Raw genomic sequence first — 22,126 nt, 5'->3', positions numbered from 1 at the left:
ACATGACTAAATTTAGTCACAGGCAGTTACGCCATGTAAAATCTGGCGTGGACCAGATGTATTTTATATCAATGCGCACAGCTTCTAGAAACATCCATGGACATGCCCCCTTTTCAATTGTGCGACTTAGAATTTATACGCATCATGTTATAGAATATGCTTAGACAGTTTTGCGTGTAAATTCTAATTAATGCCAATTAGTGTCAATTGCTTAATTGGCAATTGTCAGCACTGATTGGCTTGTTAACCAATTAGGTTATGCGCATTGTTATAGAATACGCTTCGATTTCTGCATGGAAATCTCAGCGTGATATATAGAATCCGGGGGACATGTGCAATATAGTGCAAAGCACGTGGGAATGTTCCAAAATGCATTTTGTGCTATTAAGAAAGCAAAGTGCACTTTTGTAAAGTCACTATGCTATAGCAAACTTTTGCACACTTCGCACATCAGTTTGTGCAAATAGTGCATTAATGAGCTGTTGCAATGCAAAATCATGCAAAGCAACTCATTAATGCAAAAAAGAAAAAAAATAAGAACAGGCATGTGAAAATGATTTCCTGGGCCCTCTTTCATTGGAAAATAACTACAGCTCAAGAGAATGTTTGTGGCCCCCTTTGTGGGACTGTGCTTAAAATTTAAAGGGCCCTCCATCCTGAATCTGAAGTTCTTCATCCATGGGGCAGGAGTAGGATGGGGTGGAGCAGCCATTTGGTATGGGAAGGGGTGAGGTTTGGAAAGGGAAGGGGCTTTGAAGGAACACGATTACTTAGAGGGGGTGGGGGAGGGGAGTAGGGAGAGAGGACATTCAGAGGAACCTAAGATTCAGGCCAGTGGATCCTTTAAGTTTTAAGCATGGTCATGAGATGGGGATTGTAAGTTTTCTTGTTCACTTGTCCTCTAGATTGTACACTTGTCTTTAGATTGTTCTCTTGTCTTTTAGATTGTAAGCTCTTTGAGCAGGGACTGTCCTTCTATGTTTAAATTGTACAGCGCTGCGTAACCCTAGTAGCGCTTTAGAAATGTTAGTAGTAGTAGTGCTTTAGGCCTGAGCCTTTGAAGTTCCTGGCTGTGGCGATACATGAAGGGTAAATCATGCCAAATTAAACTGCTGATGTAAATAAGCCAAATGCTTTGTTGATTAAATTTCACTAGCTCCCTATAGAATGAAGAATTCATTATAAGATATTAGTAATGATTTTCATGATTATTAACAGTGTTCCTGTGGTGACAGCGACAAGTTTTTGTGCATGTATTGGCCTTCTAGGCTTTTAAGATCTGCAGCAAAAGATCTGTTTGATGTTCTCTCTTTTCAGCTTGTGAAAGTAGAGAAACATATGTCCTCCATTTTTTACATTGCATGTCCAGAACTATGAAACTCATTACCAGTATCTTTAAGATCAGTTAAAAGCCTTAAGGTTTTTAAGAAGCATTTAGGGGTCCTCCTACAAAGGAAATGCTTATATACAAATAATATAAAGCATGTAAATTAATAAAATACTCCAAAAGACACAAACCCATATACATATTAATCAAGTTTTCAGCAATTCACAGAACTTCAAATAGTTCTGCCTTTGCCTTAGATTATGGTGTAAGGCAATGGTTCCCAAATTTGTCCTGGATGCTCCCAGTCAAGTTTTCATGATTTCCACAATAAATATTTATGAGAGATTTGCATGCACCTCCACTGCATTGGAGAAAATATTTCTTCACTCAACATGTAATTAAACTCTGGAATGTGTTGCCAGAGGATGGAGGATGTGGTAAAAGTAGTTAGCTTAGCAGGGCCTAGTGGTTAGGGTGGTGGACTTTGGTCCTGGAGAACTGAGGAACTGAGTTCAATTCCCACTTCAGGCACAGGTAGCTTCTTGTGACTCTGGGCAAGTCACTTAACCCTCCATTGCCCCATGTAAGCCGCATTGAGCCTGCCATGAGTGGGAAAGCGCGGGGTACAAATGTAAAAAAAAAAAAAAAGGTTTGGATAATTTCCTAAAAGAAAGTCCATAAGACGTTATTAAGATGGACTTGGAAAAAAAAAGCAGTTGATTTTCTTTAGGATAAGCAGCGTAAAATCAATTTTACTCTTTTGGTATATTGCCAGGTACTTGTGACCTGGATTGGCCACTGTTAGAAACAGAATACAAGGCTTGATGGGCTTTCAGTCTGTCAATGCATATGTTCTCCTTCACTATTGTATTTTTGACATGAAGTGGTCAGTTTAGATTTATTGTCAGCTTTTGCATTTGGTGTGGTCAGCACTAATGGTTTCAGTGCCTGCCTGGGCCCCCAACAAATCTAGAATTAGGAAAGGGAATGGTACTTGATATACGACTGCCTTTATGTGGTTTACTTATTAAAATACAGATACTTATTTTGTACATGTGGTAATGGAAGGTTGGTAACTTGCCCAGAATCACAGGGAGCTGTAGTCACAATTGAACCTTGTCCCCTGGTTTGAAAGCCACTGCCCTAACCATTAGGCTATTCCTCCATGCCCCTGCATGTCTAGCATTTGCCCTGCCTTAAGTCATCCTGGCAACAGCCTTTGAAAAAAAACCACCAGCAACAATTGCCATTATGCATGTTAATGTCATCATTGTCTCTCTCATAAATATTCATTGTGGATATCCTGAAAACCTGACTGATTGGGGAGCCCCCAGGACAGGTTTGGGAACCCACTGCCTTACACCCTGATCTAAGGCATGAGTGGAACTATTTGGAGTTCTGTGAATTGTTGAAAACTTGGCTGTTTAATACGTTCATGGGTTAGATTCTTTGGGGTATTTTATAAGTTTGCATGTTTTTATGTTATTTATATACGAGTATTTGTTTATGCTTGATCTCATACTTTGTTGTAAACTGTCTCCAGCTAATTTTGCTTGAAGATGATGTATACAAACTGTTTTACTATTGCCATTTCTTATGAGAAAACCACTTTTACTGTTCTCTCCGAGCCCCAAATTGCTAACCAACTTTAAAAAGTGACAAAAAATATGTCTTCCAAAGAAATTACCTCCAGACATCATTTAGAACAGCTGGTTCTAGCTGTCTGAAAATGATAAGAGGGACACAAATAAGTCACAAGCTTCAGCACCCACAGACATTTTGCCATCTGATAAGCCTGCTAAACCAGGGCTCAATTCTGGAGGTGAATGTGTGAGAATAGATTGTGACTGTGGCTGTACATATTATTTGCACCATTGGGATGATGTTTGCTATTTTGACAATAGCAGATTTGACAAACACAGACCCCTGAAAGCCAGCTCCCACACCTGCCAGCAGAATTGCCTTCCCTCCGCCTTCAGTCACTTGCAGATTGCTGTTCATGCTGAGATGAAGGCCCTCATAGCCAGGAATAGACTTGTGCCAATGTCTGAATTGGTCCCATACCTTAAGCCTGGTAAGGACAAAAAGAAAAGCCTAATAAACCAACCCCTGGAAGAGTTTTTCCCTCACAGTAACTCTGAGTGAAACTCATTTTTGGATCACAGTTTAGCATTAATCTCTTTAAGGATCTGTACAGTTGGGATGTACTGTACAGGCAAAAAAATACATTTGTTTGCATTTTTCCAAAATTTTCCCAAATTATGGGTGTTTTTTCCCCAAGTTGTTTCATATTCATTTTATTAAGAATGATTTTTTAAACATATGCTATAGGTTAATTGACAACACATGTTAATTCATAGGTTAGCCTTTATTCATTTTATCAGACCTCGGCAGCACAAGTCCGAGCTCTAAGCTTTTTTTTTTTTTTTTTTTTAATTTTTAGAAGACTTTATTGAATGATGAGAGCAAACATTAAACAAGAAGTACATTCAAAAAGGCATGTTACAGTACCAGTGGCATACCAAGGGGGGGGGGGCGGTGGGGGCGGTCTGCCCCGGGTGCACGCCGCTGGGGGGGTGCCGCGCGCCGGTCAGCGTCATCCGTTTCCATGCTCCCTCTGCCCTGGAACAGGAAGTAACCTGTTCCGGGGCAGAGGGAGCATGGAAACGAACGACGTGCACCCGGGGGGGGGGGTTCTTTCGCCGTGGTGGTGGGGTGTCCCTTCACCGGGGGGTCGCGCTGCACGGGGGGCGGGCGCATCGGCGATCCGCCCCGGGTGTCAGCGCCTCTCGGAACACCACTGTACAGTACTAATAACACCAAGCTAGTAACATCTCAAGACATCGAGTTATGAGCACAAACTTAATCAGAGCTCTCAATGAAAAACACCAAAGTGGAACACTTCCGTTTTTTACAAATTCCCCCCCCCCCCCCCCCAAAAAAAAAAAAAAAAGTGGAGGGAGAGAAAGAGAGAGGAAGGAGAAAGATGAGGGGTGAGAAGGAAGTAAAGAGCCTATCCACCCCGTGTCAACTAGAACAATGACTCAAAAAAGGATCCCAGATAGCTTCCCATTTAGCCAAACTTTGACCTCTTTCAGCCCCCAGTCTTTCCATTTCACAAATGTACCATAATTTATTCAACCATTTGACAGGGGATGGGACACTAGGCGACTTCCAATGAGCAGCCAAAGTCACTCTGGCCGCGGACATGGCATGTCTAGCCAGCAACCCCTGAGAGTGAGTAAGGCCAGGGAACTTCTTAGGAAACAGAAAATATTCAGGTGACCATTTAAGTGGCCTCGCAAACCAACGCTGAAGCCTATACTGAATAACCTTCCAATAAGCCCTGATCTTAACACATGACCACCAGATGTGTCCCATGGTTCCCCTCTGCCCACACCCACACCAACACAAAGGAGAAACAGTGGAGAACATGTAGTGAAACCTCACAGGAGTCAGGTACCTTAACTGCATTCTCTTTAAAGGGAACTGAAGTAGATACCCTCAATAAGACATTTTCCAAAAACATCCAATCCCCAGCTCCTGCTGCCAACGCTTACAATGCTCCAAAGAAAGGTGCAACTGCCTCCTCTGACATGTGTACAGGAAGGTTATAAGACCGCTAGTGCTTTTAGAATCCTCACAAAGATCCTCAAGAAAAGAATCCTCTTGGAGTACCTTAGCCTTAATCACAGCAGAGGAAAGAAAATGTTTCACCTGCGTGTACGCAAAAAACTCTTGAGGAAGGATAGGGTAATTCTCCAACAAGGCCTCAAAAGTAATCAAAACTTCTTCATCAAATAATTGTCCCCAAGTCTCAAGACCCAAAGATGCCCATCGGGCAAACAGGCCAGACACAAGCCCAGGGGGAAAAAGCGGATTATATGTAATGGGTGACAATTTAGACAAGATGAGGTCAGGCTCCCAGTAGTAAAAGGTAGTATGGACCGAAGGACACACATCCCCCTGCAATACGTGGTGCTTACGTAGAAGCCACATCAAAAAACGAAGTGGAGAAGTCCCCACTGATGTTTGCTCCAAACGTATCCAAAGCTTATGTGGGTTGGCCTGGAACCACTCAAAAGCAGCATGAGCTTGAGCAGCCTTATAGTACCAGAAAACATTAGGCACTCCCAAACCCCCTTTCTTTGGGTCTCTATAAAGTAAGGAGCGTGGCAGTCGTGGTCGTTTGTTACTCCATATAAAATGAATCAAACGATCCTGTATGCCCGACAGAAAGTTCCGGAAAAGCCTTAAGGGGAGAACTTGAAAAAGATACATCACACAAGGTACTATATTCATTTTCAAGGTAGCAATCCTACCAAACCAAGACAAATCAGATGTTGTCCACCTCTCCATGTCTTTGCATAACTCCCGTAACAAAAGAGGATAATTATTGGCAAATAAATCAGATGTTAACGGAGTGAGCAGCACCCCCAAATATTTAATAGCTTTTTTCTTCCACCTAAAGGTAAAAGATTGTTGTAATGAACTTCAACAACAGGGGAGAAATCCCAATAGCCATGGCCTCTGACTTAGACATGTTAAGCTTAAATCCCGATACAGATGAGTATGATGCTAACAGTTTCATAAGATTAGGGAAGGAGGTTAGCGGTTTAGTCAGCGAGAGAAGGACATCATCAGCGAACAGAGCTATTTTGTACTCCAGCCCGTTCACTGTAATACCCGAAATATTTGGACCAGCACGTATGGCCAGTGCCAGCGGTTCCATAACCAAAGCAAATAGCATCGGAGATAAAGGACATCCCTGTCGGGTACCTCGAAATAGTGAAAATATAGATGAGTTACCCCCATTTATCCTGACACATGCAAGCGGAGAGGCATATAACGCCCTTATCCAGCTTCTAAAACCCGGACCAAAACCAAGCTTTTCCAAAACCTGATGCATAAAGGGCCAGTGAACACGGTCAAATGCCTTCTCAGCATCCAGTTCAAGAAGACAAACTTGGAGCTTTTTCTTCTGAGTTACATGTATCAAAATTAAACATACGTCGAACATTATCCATAGCTTGTTGATGGGGGAAAAAACCCACTTGGTCTGGATGGTCCAAATCCAGCAGAACTTTAGCAAGCCGGTTAGCAAGAACTTTGGCCATAATTTTAACATTGGAATTAAGTATTGAGATAGGACGGTAAGAGGCGCATTCATTTTTATCCTTACCCGGTTTTGGAATTACCGCGATCCAAGCCTCCATCATAGATGGGGGGGAAAGTATCTCCCCCACCAACTTCATTTAGAAGTTCAGTCAAAATAGGCGCAAATTCACCTCGAAATGTCTTATAAAATTCATTGGGTAGCCCATCTAAACCCGGAGATTTGCCGACAGGAAGCTCCTTAATAACCTTCCATACTTCCTCAATAGAGACAGGACTCTCTAAAGCAGTTTGTTGATCCGCCGACAAAGAAGCAAGTTAGTGAGAGGACAAAAATTCCTTAATATCCTCCTGCCGAATGGACGAGTCAAAGCTATATAATGATTGATAGAAATCTTTAAAACGCTGTCGAATGTGAAAGGATTTGGTGAGGAAATTTCCCCTACCATCTCCCATCCGAAGAATCATGCGATCTGTCACCTGATGCTGTAATTTAAGTGCCAGAGAGCGACTAGACTTATTACTATATACATAATTCTTTTGTTGTTGCTGACCCTCACAAAACTTTAGCTGATCCGAATAGATCTGATGTAACCGCAGACGAAGCACTTGGATTTCATGCAAGGTAGAGGTTTGACGAGAAGACTTGTGGCTTTCTTCCAAGTGACTCAGTTGAGTGAGACATCTAGCCACCTCAGCTCTCTGCAGCTGAGCCCGTGCACTAGCTTTTTTCAAAAAGAAACCCTTTAGACATGGCCTTGAGGGCGTCCCAAACCACCCCCAACGAAGGTCCAGAGTGCAAATTAAATTTTAAGTATTCCTGCAAAAGAGATCTATAACCCGCCTGTATCTCCTCCTCTCTCAACAAGCTGCTGTTCAGTGACCATCTCCTGTCTCTATCATCCTCATGAAGAGAAGGGAGTTTGACCCAAACAGGTGCATGATCAGAAATAGTAATAACTCCAATACCGAGTCACCCCCTGCATGTAATAAAGTTATATCAACTAATAGGTAGTCGATTCGAGAGTAAGTATCATGAGAATAAGAGTAAAAGGAATAGTCCTGAGCGGACGAATGACTCACCCACCACAAGTCGCAAATGCCTAAATACCTGGCGAGCCTGACCAACGCATCGGATATCCGAGAGTCTGCCTTTGTTGCTGAGCTAGACCTATCCAATGTAGGGTGAATAGCATTGAAATCTCCGCCAACTATTGTTTTACCTGTGGGAAAGGAAGAAAAGTGTCTACCAAGCCTGTTAAAAAACCCCTCTTGGGCTTCATTGGGGGCATATACCGATGCTAATGTAAAATTACAATTATCTAGCACCACACTTAAGAGTAAAAACCTTCCTTCCTGATCATATTTAACCTTTTCCACCTTTATCTGCAATGAAGAGTGAAGCAAAATTGGAACCCCTCTTTTCTTAGAAGCGTCTACAGCAGAGGCACAAAAAACATGTGGGTATTGAGGCTGAAACAAAAATTTTTCATGCTCCCTTTTAAGATGTGTCTCCTGAAGGAACACCGCATGTGGTTTATAATGCAATAGTTCCTTAAATAGTTTACGGCGTTTCTGAGGTGAATTTAGGCCTTTAACATTGTAGGACAAAAACTGTAAATCAGTACTCATCACAGAAAAGGATTATATACTAAAACAATAACCAGCCAGGCATATGGAACCCCATGATCGACAAAACAGGGTATTAAGAATCCTCGCCCCCCCCCCCCCCCCACCCACCCAAGACAAAAAAAATACCCCGCATCCAGGAGGCATAGCAGGCATGGACGTCCTCCTCACAAACATCCACATTTTGGACGTCTTCAACTGCCGTTGCAGGGACGGAGGCATATTGAAGGACGTCCTCAACTGCCGTTGCAGGGACAAAGGCATAGAAATATCCAGTGTACCTGAATGTAACTCACCTTGAGCTACTACTGAAAAAGGTGTGAGCAAAATCTAAATAAATAGCGAAGGACGTCCTCAACTGCCATCGCAGGGACGGAGGCATAGCGAATGACGTCCTTCACCCATACTCTTAAAAAAAAAAAGTTTTTAAAGTTGTTTTTTCTGGGGTGGGAGGTGGTTAGTGACCACTGCATGCCTTCTTCCATTCAGTTAGTGCATCAGTTAGTCCACTGCAGTGCCCCCTAGGGTGCCCGGTTGGTGTCCTGGCATGTCAGGGGGACCAGTGCACTACGAATGCTGGCTACTCCCATGACCAAATGCCTTGGATTTGGTCATTTTTGAGATGGGCATCCTCGGTTTCCATTATGGCCGAAAACCGGGGACGACCAACTCTAAGGTCGACCTAAATGTTGAGATTTGGCCGTCCCCGACTATAGTATCGAAACAAAAGATGGACGCCCATCTTGTTTCGATAATATGGGTTTCCCTGCCCCTTCGCGAGGACGTCCTGCGAGGACGCCCTCTGGGAAACTTGGGTGCCCCATTCAATTATACCCTCCACGTGGCATTAATTAGAATTTATGTGCACAATTGTCTAAGCATATTCTGTAAAGTAATGCGTGTAAATTCTAAGGCGCATAGGTGAAAAAGGGGTGTGGAATAGGTGGGTCATGGGCATTTCTAAAAACTTTGGGCATTGTTATAGAATACACCCATCCGCACTTAATTGAGGCATAGGCATTTACACCAAGTATTACTTGGTGTAATTCCAGTGACTAAATTTAGTCGCATGGACGGCCACTAGGCATATTCTGTAAACTGCGCCTAAATTTAGGCATAGTTTATAGAATACACCTAGGCATATTTTTTTCAGCACCTATTTTTTTAAGCGTGATATATGGAATCTAGCCCTAAATACAGAATTAAGAAAGTGGAATTGAGACATCCAGGTCAAGGCATGCTCAATTTATGCAGTATTTTTTTTTTTAAAAGGTTCTGCCAATGCATAGCCTTTCCTAGAATACCTGCAGGAGTGCACATGTATTTGCTGGCACATACAATGGGAACAACCCTTTTAGCAATATATATCTTGATAAAAATGAATGGTGTGAACCCAGCAGCTACGTGTAGAGATGTTTGGGTTCACACCAAACATCTCCATTTCAAGACTTCACTTTGTAAGTGGCACCGTTTCCATGTGCAGCTGCTCCATTTTACAAATCTACACTGCCAGTTAAGAAGTGAGGGCACAATTTATATTTGGTTTCATTCTGGAAGCAGAATAAACAAGAGGGATTCAGGAGAATGACCCCTGTAAAGTACTTTTTAAAAATCAGTGAGTGTCCCTGAGCTGGTATTAAACCTGCTGGGGATATTTTCTCCTATTGATATGTATTCCCTTTTGAAATGGGTAATAAACAGGCAAATAGATGGAAAGATAGATCCTTCAGTGTTTTCTTACCTGTTATCAACAAAGACGCCAAACACAATGCGACTAGCATCATCCGTAATAGCTATGCAGCATACATTTGGCTCATTTTTTAATCGTTTCTTGACCTGAAGAAAATTGGTAGACGTCCTGTTATATAATTGTTTCCTATATGTATTATAACTGGTTTGACTGAGATGTCATTAAATAATAAACAAATCAATTTATGCATCCAGCTTCTCTTACATAAGTACACAACTGTGGAACACTTTGCCCAGAACCGTGAAATCTATCCACAACCATCTTAACTTCAGGAAGTCACTGAAAACCAACTTGTTTAAGAAGGCCTACCCCCCTGATCCCAATTAACTTTTTACTTCCTGCGACACAGCAAAACTATGGCCCATATTGGACTTTTATCACCACCCCCTCTTTATTTCTTTGTTGCTTTTATTTATGTTTCTTACATGCCTAATACTATATTGGTTATTTGTATTTTACCGAACCAGAGCCTGCCTCTACGGTATTGTGTAAGCCACATTGAACCTGCAACTAAGTGGGAAAATGTGGGGTATAAATGTGTTAAATAAATAAATAAAATAAAGAGCATACTTTAAGGCCTACTACATAGAGAATGGCTTGTGAAAAACTGATGAAAGTTTGTGGACGCTGGCAGAATGCATTAATGATTAGATCACAGAACTACAAATCATTTCCCCTATTCCCCTACTCACAATACAGCTCTAGGAAATTCATAACCATAGGTGGGGTGGGTAGGGAGCCTGGGGCTGGGTTAAATTTTGCAAACTGCTCTGGAGCATGAAATATGGAGAAAGGGCAACTGAAACTGGAACGAGAAAATAGTGTAACCAACATCTTTTTACATTGATTTTCACAAATTCAACCTTCAGTATTTGTGCGTAATATTCATGGTGTGCTAGTAATTTAGAAAAGATTTTTCATTCAACATGTATATATTTTTGAGCTATATATTTCACAACAAGGGCCTAGCTGCATTAGCTATATATCAGAGTGGGGAACTGGGTTCAATTGCCACGGTAGCTCCTCTTGACTCTGGGCAAGTCACTTAACCCTCCATTATACAAGTAAGTACCTGTCTATAATATGTGAACTGCTTTGACTGTAACCGTAGTAAGTCAGTATATCAAATCCCATCCCCTTTCCCTCTAACATCCCTAACAGTATAGTGCATTGACTGGTAGCATGCATAGCTGCCATCCCCAAGAAGCTACATTCCCAAAAGTTAAGATAGAGGTTTTACAGTTACTGTGCATAACCTGAATGTACAGTGTTTTGACAGCTTTTAGGTTTGCAGGTGGTATCAAAGAAATTAAGAGGAGCAGTTTCGATATAACATCTAAATCTGATTTTTGGACATTTTGCAAAAAATGTCCAAAAATCCAGTAATGAGCATGGCCATTTTCAAACCAGAAAAAGTCCAGCTTTTTTGTTTTCAAAAATGACCATTTGCTAGACTTTTGTGTGCTCAGTGCGTCTATCTTTTCAGACCATTTTTTTGGGGGAAAAAAAGTCCAAGTGAAAAATGCAAAAAAAGCCAAGCCATTGGGATGTATTTGGGGGGGGGGGGGGGAGGCAACATTCGTAGTTGACTGGCCACACAGATATCCCAGCAGAGCAGTGGAATACCCTAGGGGGTGCTGCAGTAAACTTCACATAAAAGGTCCTAGGTACACATCTCATTGTTACCCCCTTATGGGGAGCCCTCCAATAACCTACACAACACTATACAGTTAGTTTATTTATAGCCTGCTAAAGTCAACGTAGTTCATAGCAGATTACAATTCAAGATGCTAGATCAAAAAAATCCAGGATGTTACATAATAATCCCAAATATAAATAAAATTACTTTATCCCAATCATAAAATATAACATCTTTAAAAAAATGAGGCAATATAACCTGTTACTGCCTTAAGACATGTTTACAAAATAACAGTCTTAAGCCCCTTTTTAAAAGTGTCAAAACTAGACCTACACTGTAATTCATGGGAGAAAGAAGACTGGCTGCTTGGTATGCAAACAGGCAAGTGAACATTTTAGGACTAGGAAAAGACAATGAAAATATATTCCTAATACTGTAAAACTGACCACCCATTGGTGAAATCATATAGGTGGGAATTATGCCATATACGATCTTAAAAGTCAAACATCCCAATTTAAACAATACTCTGGCCTCTTTTGGAAGCCAGTGCAGCTTGATGAAATAAGAAGTAATCCTGTCTGATTTCTTCAAAGAAAAAATCAGCCGCATGGCCACATTCTGGATTCTTTGAATCCTTTTTAACAGCTGTTTTGACAGATCCAAATAGACAATATTACTTAAAATTAAAGATTGGACCACAAGTCAGAATTGTTTCTCCTGCATGTATTTCCGAATACTTCTTTATTTCCTCATAATAGAGAAAGAGCTTTTCACAAGAGAATTGAATTGATTATCCATGGATAACTTATTATCTAAAATAGCACCTAAAAGTTTCACTGAACATAGTAACATAGTAGATGACGGCAGAAAAAGACCTGCACGGTCCATCCAGTCTGCCCAACAAGATAAACTCGTATGTGCTACTTTTTGTATATACCTTGATTTGTACCTGTCCTCTTCAGGGCACAGGCCGTATAAGTCTGCCCAGCACTATCCCCGCCTCCCAGCCACCAGCCCCGCCTCACACCACCAGCTCTTGCACAGACCATATGTCTGCCCAGCACTGTCCCCGCCTCCCACCACCGGCTCTGGCACAGACCGTATAAGTCTGCCCAGCACTATCCCCGCCTCCCAACCACCAGTCCCGCCTCCCACCACCAACTCTTGCACAGACCATATGTCTGCCCAGCACTATCCCCGCCTCCCAACCACCAGCCCCGCCTCCCACCACCGGCTCTGGCACAGACCGTATAAGTCTGCCCAGCACTATCCCTGCCTCCAAACCACCAGTTCCACCTCCCACCACCGGCTCTGGCACTTGTTTTTGGCACTACTACAAAGTTTCTCTACCTTAATTCTGTGTTCTTCAGCTATGGACTTAATTTCAAAGATTGCAGTACTCACAGTAGCATGCAAGAGAGACAAAATACTTCAGAGAACCTAGCAGGTAGAAGCATGGTAAATAAATACTATTACAGTAGGAAGCTCCTGCTTGCACGATCATTAATGGGAAATTCAAAGCAACTGCAGGAAAATTACTTGATGTGCTCTCATGTCTCTCCGTGCAGATAAAATGGCAACTAGAAATACTGTCTTTAAAATACGATCTAACAAGTTTCACCATCAATATTAACATTTTGTTTTATCTCTATTTAACTTTAGATAATGAGAAGCAATCTACAATTAAAGAAAAACAATGGGGAATGTTTTGATAAATATCTTTAAACTTACCAGTAAGTGGAAAAAGTATAGATATATCATCTACATACATATAAACAGAATAACCTCCTCTCTCCAAACATCTACCCAATGAAGACATTAATACGTTGAATAGTACTGGTGATAAGGGAGATCCTTGAGCTACACCTGATGGTGAAGACCATCTCTCTGACAGCACTCCATGCATTTTAACTCAATAAGATCTATAAGATAGAAATCCCTCAAAGCATGAGATCAGTTTTCCAGTTACTCCAAAACTATCACAAGTTTCAAGTAACACTCTATGATCAACAAGATCAAATGCACTAGAAAGATCCAGTTGTATAATAAGAGCTTGTCGACCCATACTTGCAAGTCGTCAGATGTGTAACAAGTAGAGTTTCTGTGCTGTAAGTGGCACGAAAACCAGACTGCAAAGTATGTAATAACTCAAACTGATCTAAGTAATTTACCAACTGCTAAGTCACCAAACCCTCCATAACCTTTACAAAATAAGGGATTGATGACACAGGTCTATAATTAGTAATCTCGCTCCTTGGAGCCTTTAAATTTTCATTATAGATGTAAGAATGATCTCAGAAAGGTCTTTAGGAAAAATACCAGAGCTAAATGAGTGCTCTATCCAATGAAGCAAGGCCCATTTAAATTCACATGGCGCTGATTTCATTAGATATGTAGGTCAGTTGTCAAGTAAACAATGTGATCTTGCAAATTTTAAACAAAAAGTATCTTTTTATTTGTACCCTGTGCTTTCCCACTCATGGCAGGATCAATGCACCTTAGGTACTTATTTGTACCTGGGGCAATGGAGGGTTAAGTGACTTGCCTACAGTGGGAATTGAACCCAGTTCCTGAGGACCAAAGTCCACCACTCTATCCACTAGGCCACTCCTCCACTCCTCAATCTTCCATAGAGATCTTAGAGAATATAATAGCCCTTATGCCTGCAGGTGTCACCTATATGTAGGTACAGTAGGTTTTTGATGGGTTTTGGAGGGCTCACACTTTCCACCACAAGTGTACCTGTTAGAGTGGGATATGAGCCTCAGTTCCTTTCTCTACAGTTCACTGCACTGACCACTAGGCTATTCCAGGGACCTGTTTGTTGGATAGATGTGTGAACTCTCTCCGGGGGGTGGGAGAGTTATATAAAAGTATATATTATTCTATTTGGGGAAAAATGTTATGGGTGAGAGAAGAGTTCATTTTTTTTCTTTTCTTTTTCTTTGATTTAATGTTTTTTGGGGTAATTCTAATTGCTAATTATTCCACAGAGCACTCCATTAAAAAATTACATGGTTCTAAACTGAATAACTGTGGACATGTGCAACTTAAATCATGGGCCGGTTGGAACACTCTCTGATTGGGCCAATCTAAAATGGTAGTTCGATCAGAGGAGGTTTCTATTTCTCATGTGTTGCTTTGTGCATTTAACCTGAGAGGAAACACTGAGGGTCAGTAGATTTTTGGGTTTAAATGTTTGAAAGAATTATGCCTATCTTTGCTCATATAATATGGGGACTAAAAAACATACTAGTAGTTTCTATACATGGCTTAATAAAAAAAATAGTCACATGGAATGTGGGTGGGCTAAACCAGCCCATTAACAGAAAGAAGTTGCTGAAGTGCCTTTAGGATACACATGCAGACAGTTTGTTTTGGGGTTTTTGTTGTTGGTGTTTTTTTGTTTTTTTTTGCAAGAACTGAAACTGTCAGACAAAGAATGTGAGAAATTGAAAGGAAAGCAGTGTGTGTGTGTGTGTGTGTGAGGGGGGGTTAGTCCTTAGGAGGCTCTAAAAGATGTGGAGTAGGCATTTTACTTAATACAAATATCCCCTTTATGGTTTCAACCATGGGTAAAGATACAGCAGGACGCTGTATCTGGCTAAAAGGGAGAATTGACACTATGGAAATTATTTTGGTTAGTGGATCCAAAAAACTCCTTTTTTGCAGAGACCATTCAATCTATCATGCCAATAGGATGCAAGATGTTGGTTGGGGGGGGGGGGGACATGTAGATTGGGCCCCTTAAACCGAGACAAGAGGCGATCCAAGGGTCACGAGAGAAGGCAAAAAGCTTATAATTAATGCAAGACAAATGGGGATTGGTTGACATTTTGAAGGGTCATAATCCTAGTTGCAAAGACTACATATTTTACTCAGGCAGACATCTACTCTAGACTTGATTATCTACTTGGACCCTTAGTCCAGCTGCATAGATGGGAGAACTTAATTCATTCCATTCACATATCTGATCATGCTATGGTCTCGGGGAGGTTGACATCAATTAATAATTGTCCAGGAGAAAGATCTCATGGTTCACATTGACAGGTCTAAGCTGGTACAGAAGGAGGAGGAAGTGACCCACTGTGCTGCGGTTTACTTCCTCTTTGCTGGAGGAGCTCAGCAGGGAAAGGAAGAGAGAGTGAGCTGTGCTGCTGCCAAGGCTGAAAATGAAAAGGAGCTAGAGAAAAGGTGAGGTGCAGTGGGGGATTGGGGCAGACTAAATGGGGTAAATCATATGCCATGGGGGGACATCAGGGGCAGGCCAAATGGGGTGAGTCATGTGCCATGAGGGGGGATCGGGGGTAGACTAAAGAGGATAAATCATATGCCATGGGGGGATTGGGGGCAGACTAAAGGGGGTGAATCATGTGCCATGGGAGGGGGCATCAGGAGCAGACCAAAGAGGGTGAATCATGTGCCATGGGGGGGGGATCAGGGGCAGACTAAAGGGGGTGAATTATGTGCCTTGAGTGGGATTGGGGGCAGACTAAAGGGGTGAATCATGTGCCATGAGGGAAGATTGGGGCAGAGTAAAGGGGTGAATGCGCTATGGGGGATTGGGGGCATAGTAAATGGGTGAATATGTCATGGGGATGAGAGTAGCAAGCTGAAGGCTGGCCATGGAGGATAGGGTGGGGAGAAAGATACAGTGATAGTTGGGGGGGGGGGCACAGTAAGGAAAAAGACACACACACACCATCCACCTTTCTCCAGCCCCCCCTGCCTCTAAAGACACACATATGTACACCATCTACCTTTCTTCAGCCCCTTTGCCCCCAAAGAGACACACACACACACCATCCACCTTTCTCCAGCCCCTTTGCCTCCAAAGACACACACACACACCATCCGCCTCTTACTCTCTTCAGTTTTCCATATCATTTGACTGCCACTGCCAGAGATGATCCAACTGAATGAAATGTTCCAATTATTTTTGTGATTTTATTTATACGTAGTTTGTGCAGCTCATATCCACAGATAGGAGGTGTGGCATAAGCCCAAAAACAGTTGGTCCAGGGCACCAAAACCTCTTGAGCTGGCCCTGTTTTCAATGTATCCGTGTTTGTATGCTGCAACTGCTAGAATCCCTCTGACTGGAAATGCATTGGACTATTTTTTGGAAGACAGGGGGAGGGGAACTTTATTTCTCTGGAACTGTCAGTCCAATCTGGCCCATTTTCAAACTCAGTGTATCTTTTCTCTGTTTTTTTCTTTGTTCCCTGCTCTGTTAAGTTTTCAGGATTATTCTGCTCCCAGATAGACAGAGAGATGTTTTTAACCCCTTATATATAATTTTTTTAACATTCTGTTGGGTTGGAAAGAATAAAAAAAGGTAGACTAAACTTACTTTTCCATTCTCTAGGTCCCAGAGGGTTAGGAAACTGATTTTCTCATCATCATTGTAGTTGGAAAGCACCAAAAAGCTGCCAGTGTAAGTCAGGGCAGCGTTGTGCAAGAAAAGCATAGATGTTCTGGTCTCCAGGGTGTGCAGATGTGACAGGGTTTCCAGACTGAACACGGATACGTGGTGTGCATAGTATGAGCAAACTATTATCTGCAGTATTAAGAAAATTAGCATATTATTTGAACATGTCTTCTGGAACATTTTAAAAGTATTTGAACTTAAAATGTTGGCTAAATTAACAGGAATGTATTGAAATCCTTATTCTGTACCTTTCTTCATATGGTGCTTTACCAGTGCAGAGGAGCAACTACACAACTGAACTGCCAGTTCTAAACTAAAATGCCCTGTGTAGTAAAAGGAGGGGGCAATTTTTTGAGCCAATAATGCAGGTACAGTATACAGTGACCTACACACCTATATTGGCTTTCTGAAAATACTTTTAAGCCCTTTGACAAAGCGTCAGTAAGCCTAATGCGGGCATACGTCATGCTGTCCCAGAACTAACACTGGCCCAATGTGGCCACGGGCGATTGTTCCGGCTCGAGCGCATGCCAGAAAATATTTTTTAAATTTAATAGCATGATGCTAACCCGACAGTAATCAGGCATCGTCATGCACTGCCCGGTTACCATAGGAGGCCTTACCACCAACAATTAGTGCTTATTATTCAATTACAATTTCCTGAGTGCTGGAATGACCAGTTTTGGCTCCTTTGCTCCTGGAAGTATGTCTGTGTTTTGTTTAACCCATAAAAAATAAATGCTGTTATCAACACTGATAAGCTTTTTAAGTCAATTAAATTATGCACACTATTATATAATACACCTGGATTTTGGCGCAGATCTCTAGAGGCGCTATAGAGAATCCTGGGGAATGTGCCTAAATTGCATAGAGTGCAGGCGCAGGAGGGTGTACACATGGGTGGAGTCTGGGTGGGGTGTAGGCAGGGCACATTCACAGCTACCTTATAGAATATTACATACATATCTTCAACATTTAGGCACCCGCAGTTAGACCAGGTCTATGGCTGCCCTCAGTGCCCATGCCTAATTTGTAGCAGGGGAGTAGCCAGACTTCGGCGGGAGGGGGGTCCAGAGCCCGAGGTGAGGGGGCACATTTTAGACCCCCCCCCCACTGCCACCACCACCACCAACAACTATGACCCCCCCCCCACCTGCCGACTACCCTCTCAACCCCCCCTCCCGCCGCCAACCCTCCCCGCCACCGCCATTGCCTACCTTTGCTGGCGGGGGACCCCAATCCTCGCCAGCCAAGGTCCTCTTCTTCCGGAGCAAGGCTTCGTTCTGTTTCTGAGTCTGACGTCCTGCACGTTGTACGTGCAGGACGTCAGACTCACAGAAACAGAACGAAGCCTTGCAGATCAGCCAGCAATGTACAACGTGCAGGACGTCAGACTCAGAAACAGAACAAAGCCTTGTGCCGGAAGAAGAGGACCTCAGCTGGCGGGGGTTGGAGTCCCCCCTAGCAAAGGTAGCCCACGGCGGCGGCGGGGGAGGGGGGGGGTCAAGAGAGTTGTCGGCAGGGGGGTCCAGGACCAAATGTATGGGGATCCAGGCCCCCATGGCCCCACATAGCTACGCCACTGATTTGTAGGCCATATGTACCCAGCAAGGCTAGTATCCTATAATGAAAAGTATGTTCCTTTACAGAACAGACTCCTACCAGGTGCCCTCCAGGTGTCTAATAGCAGACACCGTGTTATAGAATTGCTCTTATAGTGGATGGCAGCAGATAAAGAACAATAAGGTTCATCCAATATGCCCAATAGGGTTGCTAGAGGAGTACCTGGCACACAACAGTCAATTCACTGCTGTGTAACTTGAGGTGCACCATTCTTAGTTCCCATCCTTTTGCCCTTTAGGGATCCACTGCATATATTACACTGCTTTTTGAATTCCACACTGGTTTTGTTTCTACCATCTCTTTCAGGAGGGCATTCCAGGCATCCACCACTCTTTCCATGAAGAAATATTTCCTGAGGTTGCTTTTGATTCTACATCCTTGTAGCCTCAGATCATATTGTCTAGTTCTAGAGCTTCCCTTCATTGAAAATGCTCATTTGTTCTGTAATACCTTTATACCTAGTATTTTAAAGTATTTATCATGTCTAAAAGTAAACATACGTGTTTAAAAAGACATTTTCAGAATTTGAGAGCTCTTTATAAGTAATCATTGAACATCTGCTGGTTTATGAGAATTAAATTTGTTGTCCTATTCACTGTTCCCTGTAAACTGAGCGGGAGTCCTCCACATATAGTCCTGCCAGTGGGGGAGTGAGAATATTTTCAATAAGGAGGGACAGGTAAGCTCTGCAGGACTCCAGGGAACCTGCCTATCCTTAGTGACTGACAACACAATATTGAAGCATCACCTCCCATTACTGGTAGCAATGCAGTTGGAGGACTCCTGCTCAGCTTAGAGCAGTGGTTCCCAATCCTGGTCCTGGAGACATCCTAGCCAATCAGGTTTCAGGATATCCACAATGAATATTTATGAGAAAGATCTGCATGCACTGCCTCCACTGCATGCAAATCTCTCTCATGAATATTCATTGTGAATATCCTGAAAACCTGACTGACTGGGATGCTTCCAGGACTGGGAACCATTGGCTTAGAGGGAACAGTGATCCTATCTTATTGTTTGTTTGTTTGTTTGTATTGTATGTTATTTAAACGTTATGCATGTTTTAAATTGAAATCCACCTAGAAAGTTTAGATAGTGTAGAATATACATTTTTAAAACAAATAAATAAATATCTTCTCTGACTCTCTTTTATTCTAGTGCAGGGTTTTCAACCCAGTCCTCAGCACACATCTAGCCAACCAGGCTTTCAGGATATCTATAATGAATATGCATGAGATAGATATGCATAGTATGGAGGTAGCGCATGCAAATTTATCTCATGCATATTCATTGTGGATATCTTGAAATCCTGACTGGATACTAGGCATATTTTCAAAGCACTTTGGGAGGCTAAGTTCCATAGGTTTCTATGGAACTTTGGGAGGCTAAGTGCTTTGAAAATGAGCCCGTTATAACTTAGTGTGTCCCAGGGACTAGGTTGAGAACCCCCTGCTCTAGTGTATATATATTTAGGATTTCAAAATAATAATTTTCCTGTCTTTGCTGTCTGCAGGTTTCCATTCCCTCTTCCCTTTTGTCTTCTGTGTCTCCCTACCTTTGTCCCTCCATTTTCTTTTTCATCTCTATTTCAGTCTCTTCTCTATTTCTCCTCTCTTTGATTTTTGAACCAGTACAATAAGCATATTACAAGTCAAAATATTTTAACATGTTTGACCAAATGCGATTTCTGAGATGAAAGATTTGATAAAAGTACGAATTGGCTAAGATTTTTTGATGTAGGATACAAACAGAAGTGCCTCACATATGCAAGTCTTGTAACACTACCGCATCTGTTTTGTCACCTTGACATGGAAGGAATTTGCATCCAACTGGAATTAAATAGTCCACTCCAAGTTTGGATATTTTGCTAATATTCCTCAAACTACATAAAGGAAACAGAAATAGAACCCCTCCATGTAAGCGCTTCCAGCAAAATGTTATATGTAACATTAATTCTCACCTTTTCATCTCCACTGAGCAGGTACTGATCAATGGCATTGGACTTTTCATCAGCAAGGCGCTGTAGTTTCTCAATTTCTTGTTTTCTCTTTGACTCCTTCCTCCTTTTCTTTGCAGTTTTGGTTTCATTACGCCTCTCCCAAGGGGTTTGAAGTACTAAAACATTGCATGTCAGAGTTCAATGTTGCTATTATAAAACAAGGTTAAACTAAGACCTAAAGCTGCCATTACTTCTTGGCGCACAAAAACAGTGGTCAGTCACAGGGGAAAGAGCCAAAATGACACCATGAATGCATCACTCATCAGTAATAACTGGGAGTGTCTTCCTTTTTTCTCCTATCTTACTTTATTTTCTTGAACCTTGAGAAGGGAAACACAAAGGAAAGGTTAAAGCCTTCCCAGAACTGGTCCTTGCACCTGTCCAAGACCTGACAGGGCAAAGGGAAGGGAAGTGATTTGGGTTTAGCTAATGCCTTTTCAGTAGTAGCTCAAGGTGAACTGCATTCAGGTTCTGTAGGTATTGTCCTGTCCCCAGAAGGCTTACAATATAACTTTGCACCTGAGGCAATGGAAGGTTAGTGACTTGCCCAAGATCGTAAGGAGCATCAGTGAGATTTGAACCCTAACATACCTGGTTTTCAACCCAATACTTTAACCATTAGGCTACTCCTTTAATCTATAGAAAGACTCTATTGTTGCAGTGCACCAGAAATTGGAGAGAGACATGGTTGAGGGTGCTGTGAAAGGAAGAGCACTGATGTGCCCATGGGAGGTTTCCCTTGGCCCTGAGGCTCCATCTTCCTCTCTTCCCTCTTCTCCCTGTCCAATTGAATGGACTCCCAGGTAAAGCACTGGCCCTTCCTGCAAGCATATTTGGAGCAGCAGGATCAGACCACTGGAGAGCTTTCCAGGAAGACATGAGGCTTGAAATGTGTGGTGCAGTAGAGGGAACCATAGAAGATCATAAAAGCATGCAAGAGGAACAAGGAGAAACACCGACCATTAAATTTGCATGAAACCAGCAACCATCTAAATGTGAAGCCTTGCCAAGTGCTTTGTGGGATGCGTCCTTTGAAGGGATGTCTATACAAGTAGTGAGATTGGCTAGTGTTCCCCCTCTCATCCTTTCCCCCAAACAAGATGTCTCTAGTCTAGATATATGGAATCTCATCTCCCAAATGGAGGAAATACCATCTAGTTGCTTAAAGCAACTTTGCAAGTTTTCTGAAGATAATATCATGGAGGACACAGAACCTACAATAAATGAGTCTATAACTAACAAAGTGGGAATGTTAAATTTACATATGCACTTTTAATCTCTGCTTACATTATCAGTTAACATTCTTTTTACAGCTGCTCCTCTTTTGAATGCTTTTATGCTCTTATGTTAATATATTGAGTAGAGTGATGTGGTAGCCATGTTAGTCCACTTTAAAAGGTAATAAATAGAAATAAAACAAAACATAGAAAACAAAATAAGATGATACCTTTTTCATTGGACTAACTTAATACATTTTTTGATTAGCTTTCAAAGGTAACCCTTCTTCTTCAGATCAGAAATAAGCAAATATCATTAAATAACGGTGTATATAACTGAAACATCAAAGCATTTCAATGACCGTCTTCACAGGAAGAGAGTGGGGTGGGTAAGGT

General features: G+C 42.1%; 1 protein-coding gene across 1 annotated transcript in view; it reads right to left on the bottom strand.

The window, feature by feature from the left end:
- Positions 1-22,126, bottom strand: part of LOC115462659 — a 56,726-nt gene that overhangs the window by 945 nt on the left and 33,655 nt on the right. The window contains exons 9-12 of the mRNA XM_030192657.1: positions 20,475-20,629; positions 16,814-17,020; positions 9,813-9,907; positions 3,274-3,398 (exon numbers count right to left, since the gene is read on the bottom strand). Of these exons, the coding sequence (XP_030048517.1) occupies positions 3,274-3,398; positions 9,813-9,907; positions 16,814-17,020; positions 20,475-20,629 (582 nt within the window). The remainder of the gene's footprint in view (positions 1-3,273; positions 3,399-9,812; positions 9,908-16,813; positions 17,021-20,474; positions 20,630-22,126) is intronic.

Source organism: Microcaecilia unicolor, chromosome 2 (assembly GCF_901765095.1).
Source record: "Microcaecilia unicolor chromosome 2, aMicUni1.1, whole genome shotgun sequence".
Classification (NCBI taxonomy): Eukaryota; Metazoa; Chordata; class Amphibia; order Gymnophiona; family Siphonopidae; genus Microcaecilia; species Microcaecilia unicolor.
Note: the sequence above shows the minus strand (reverse complement) of the source record. Positions and strands in the feature narration are given on the sequence as shown.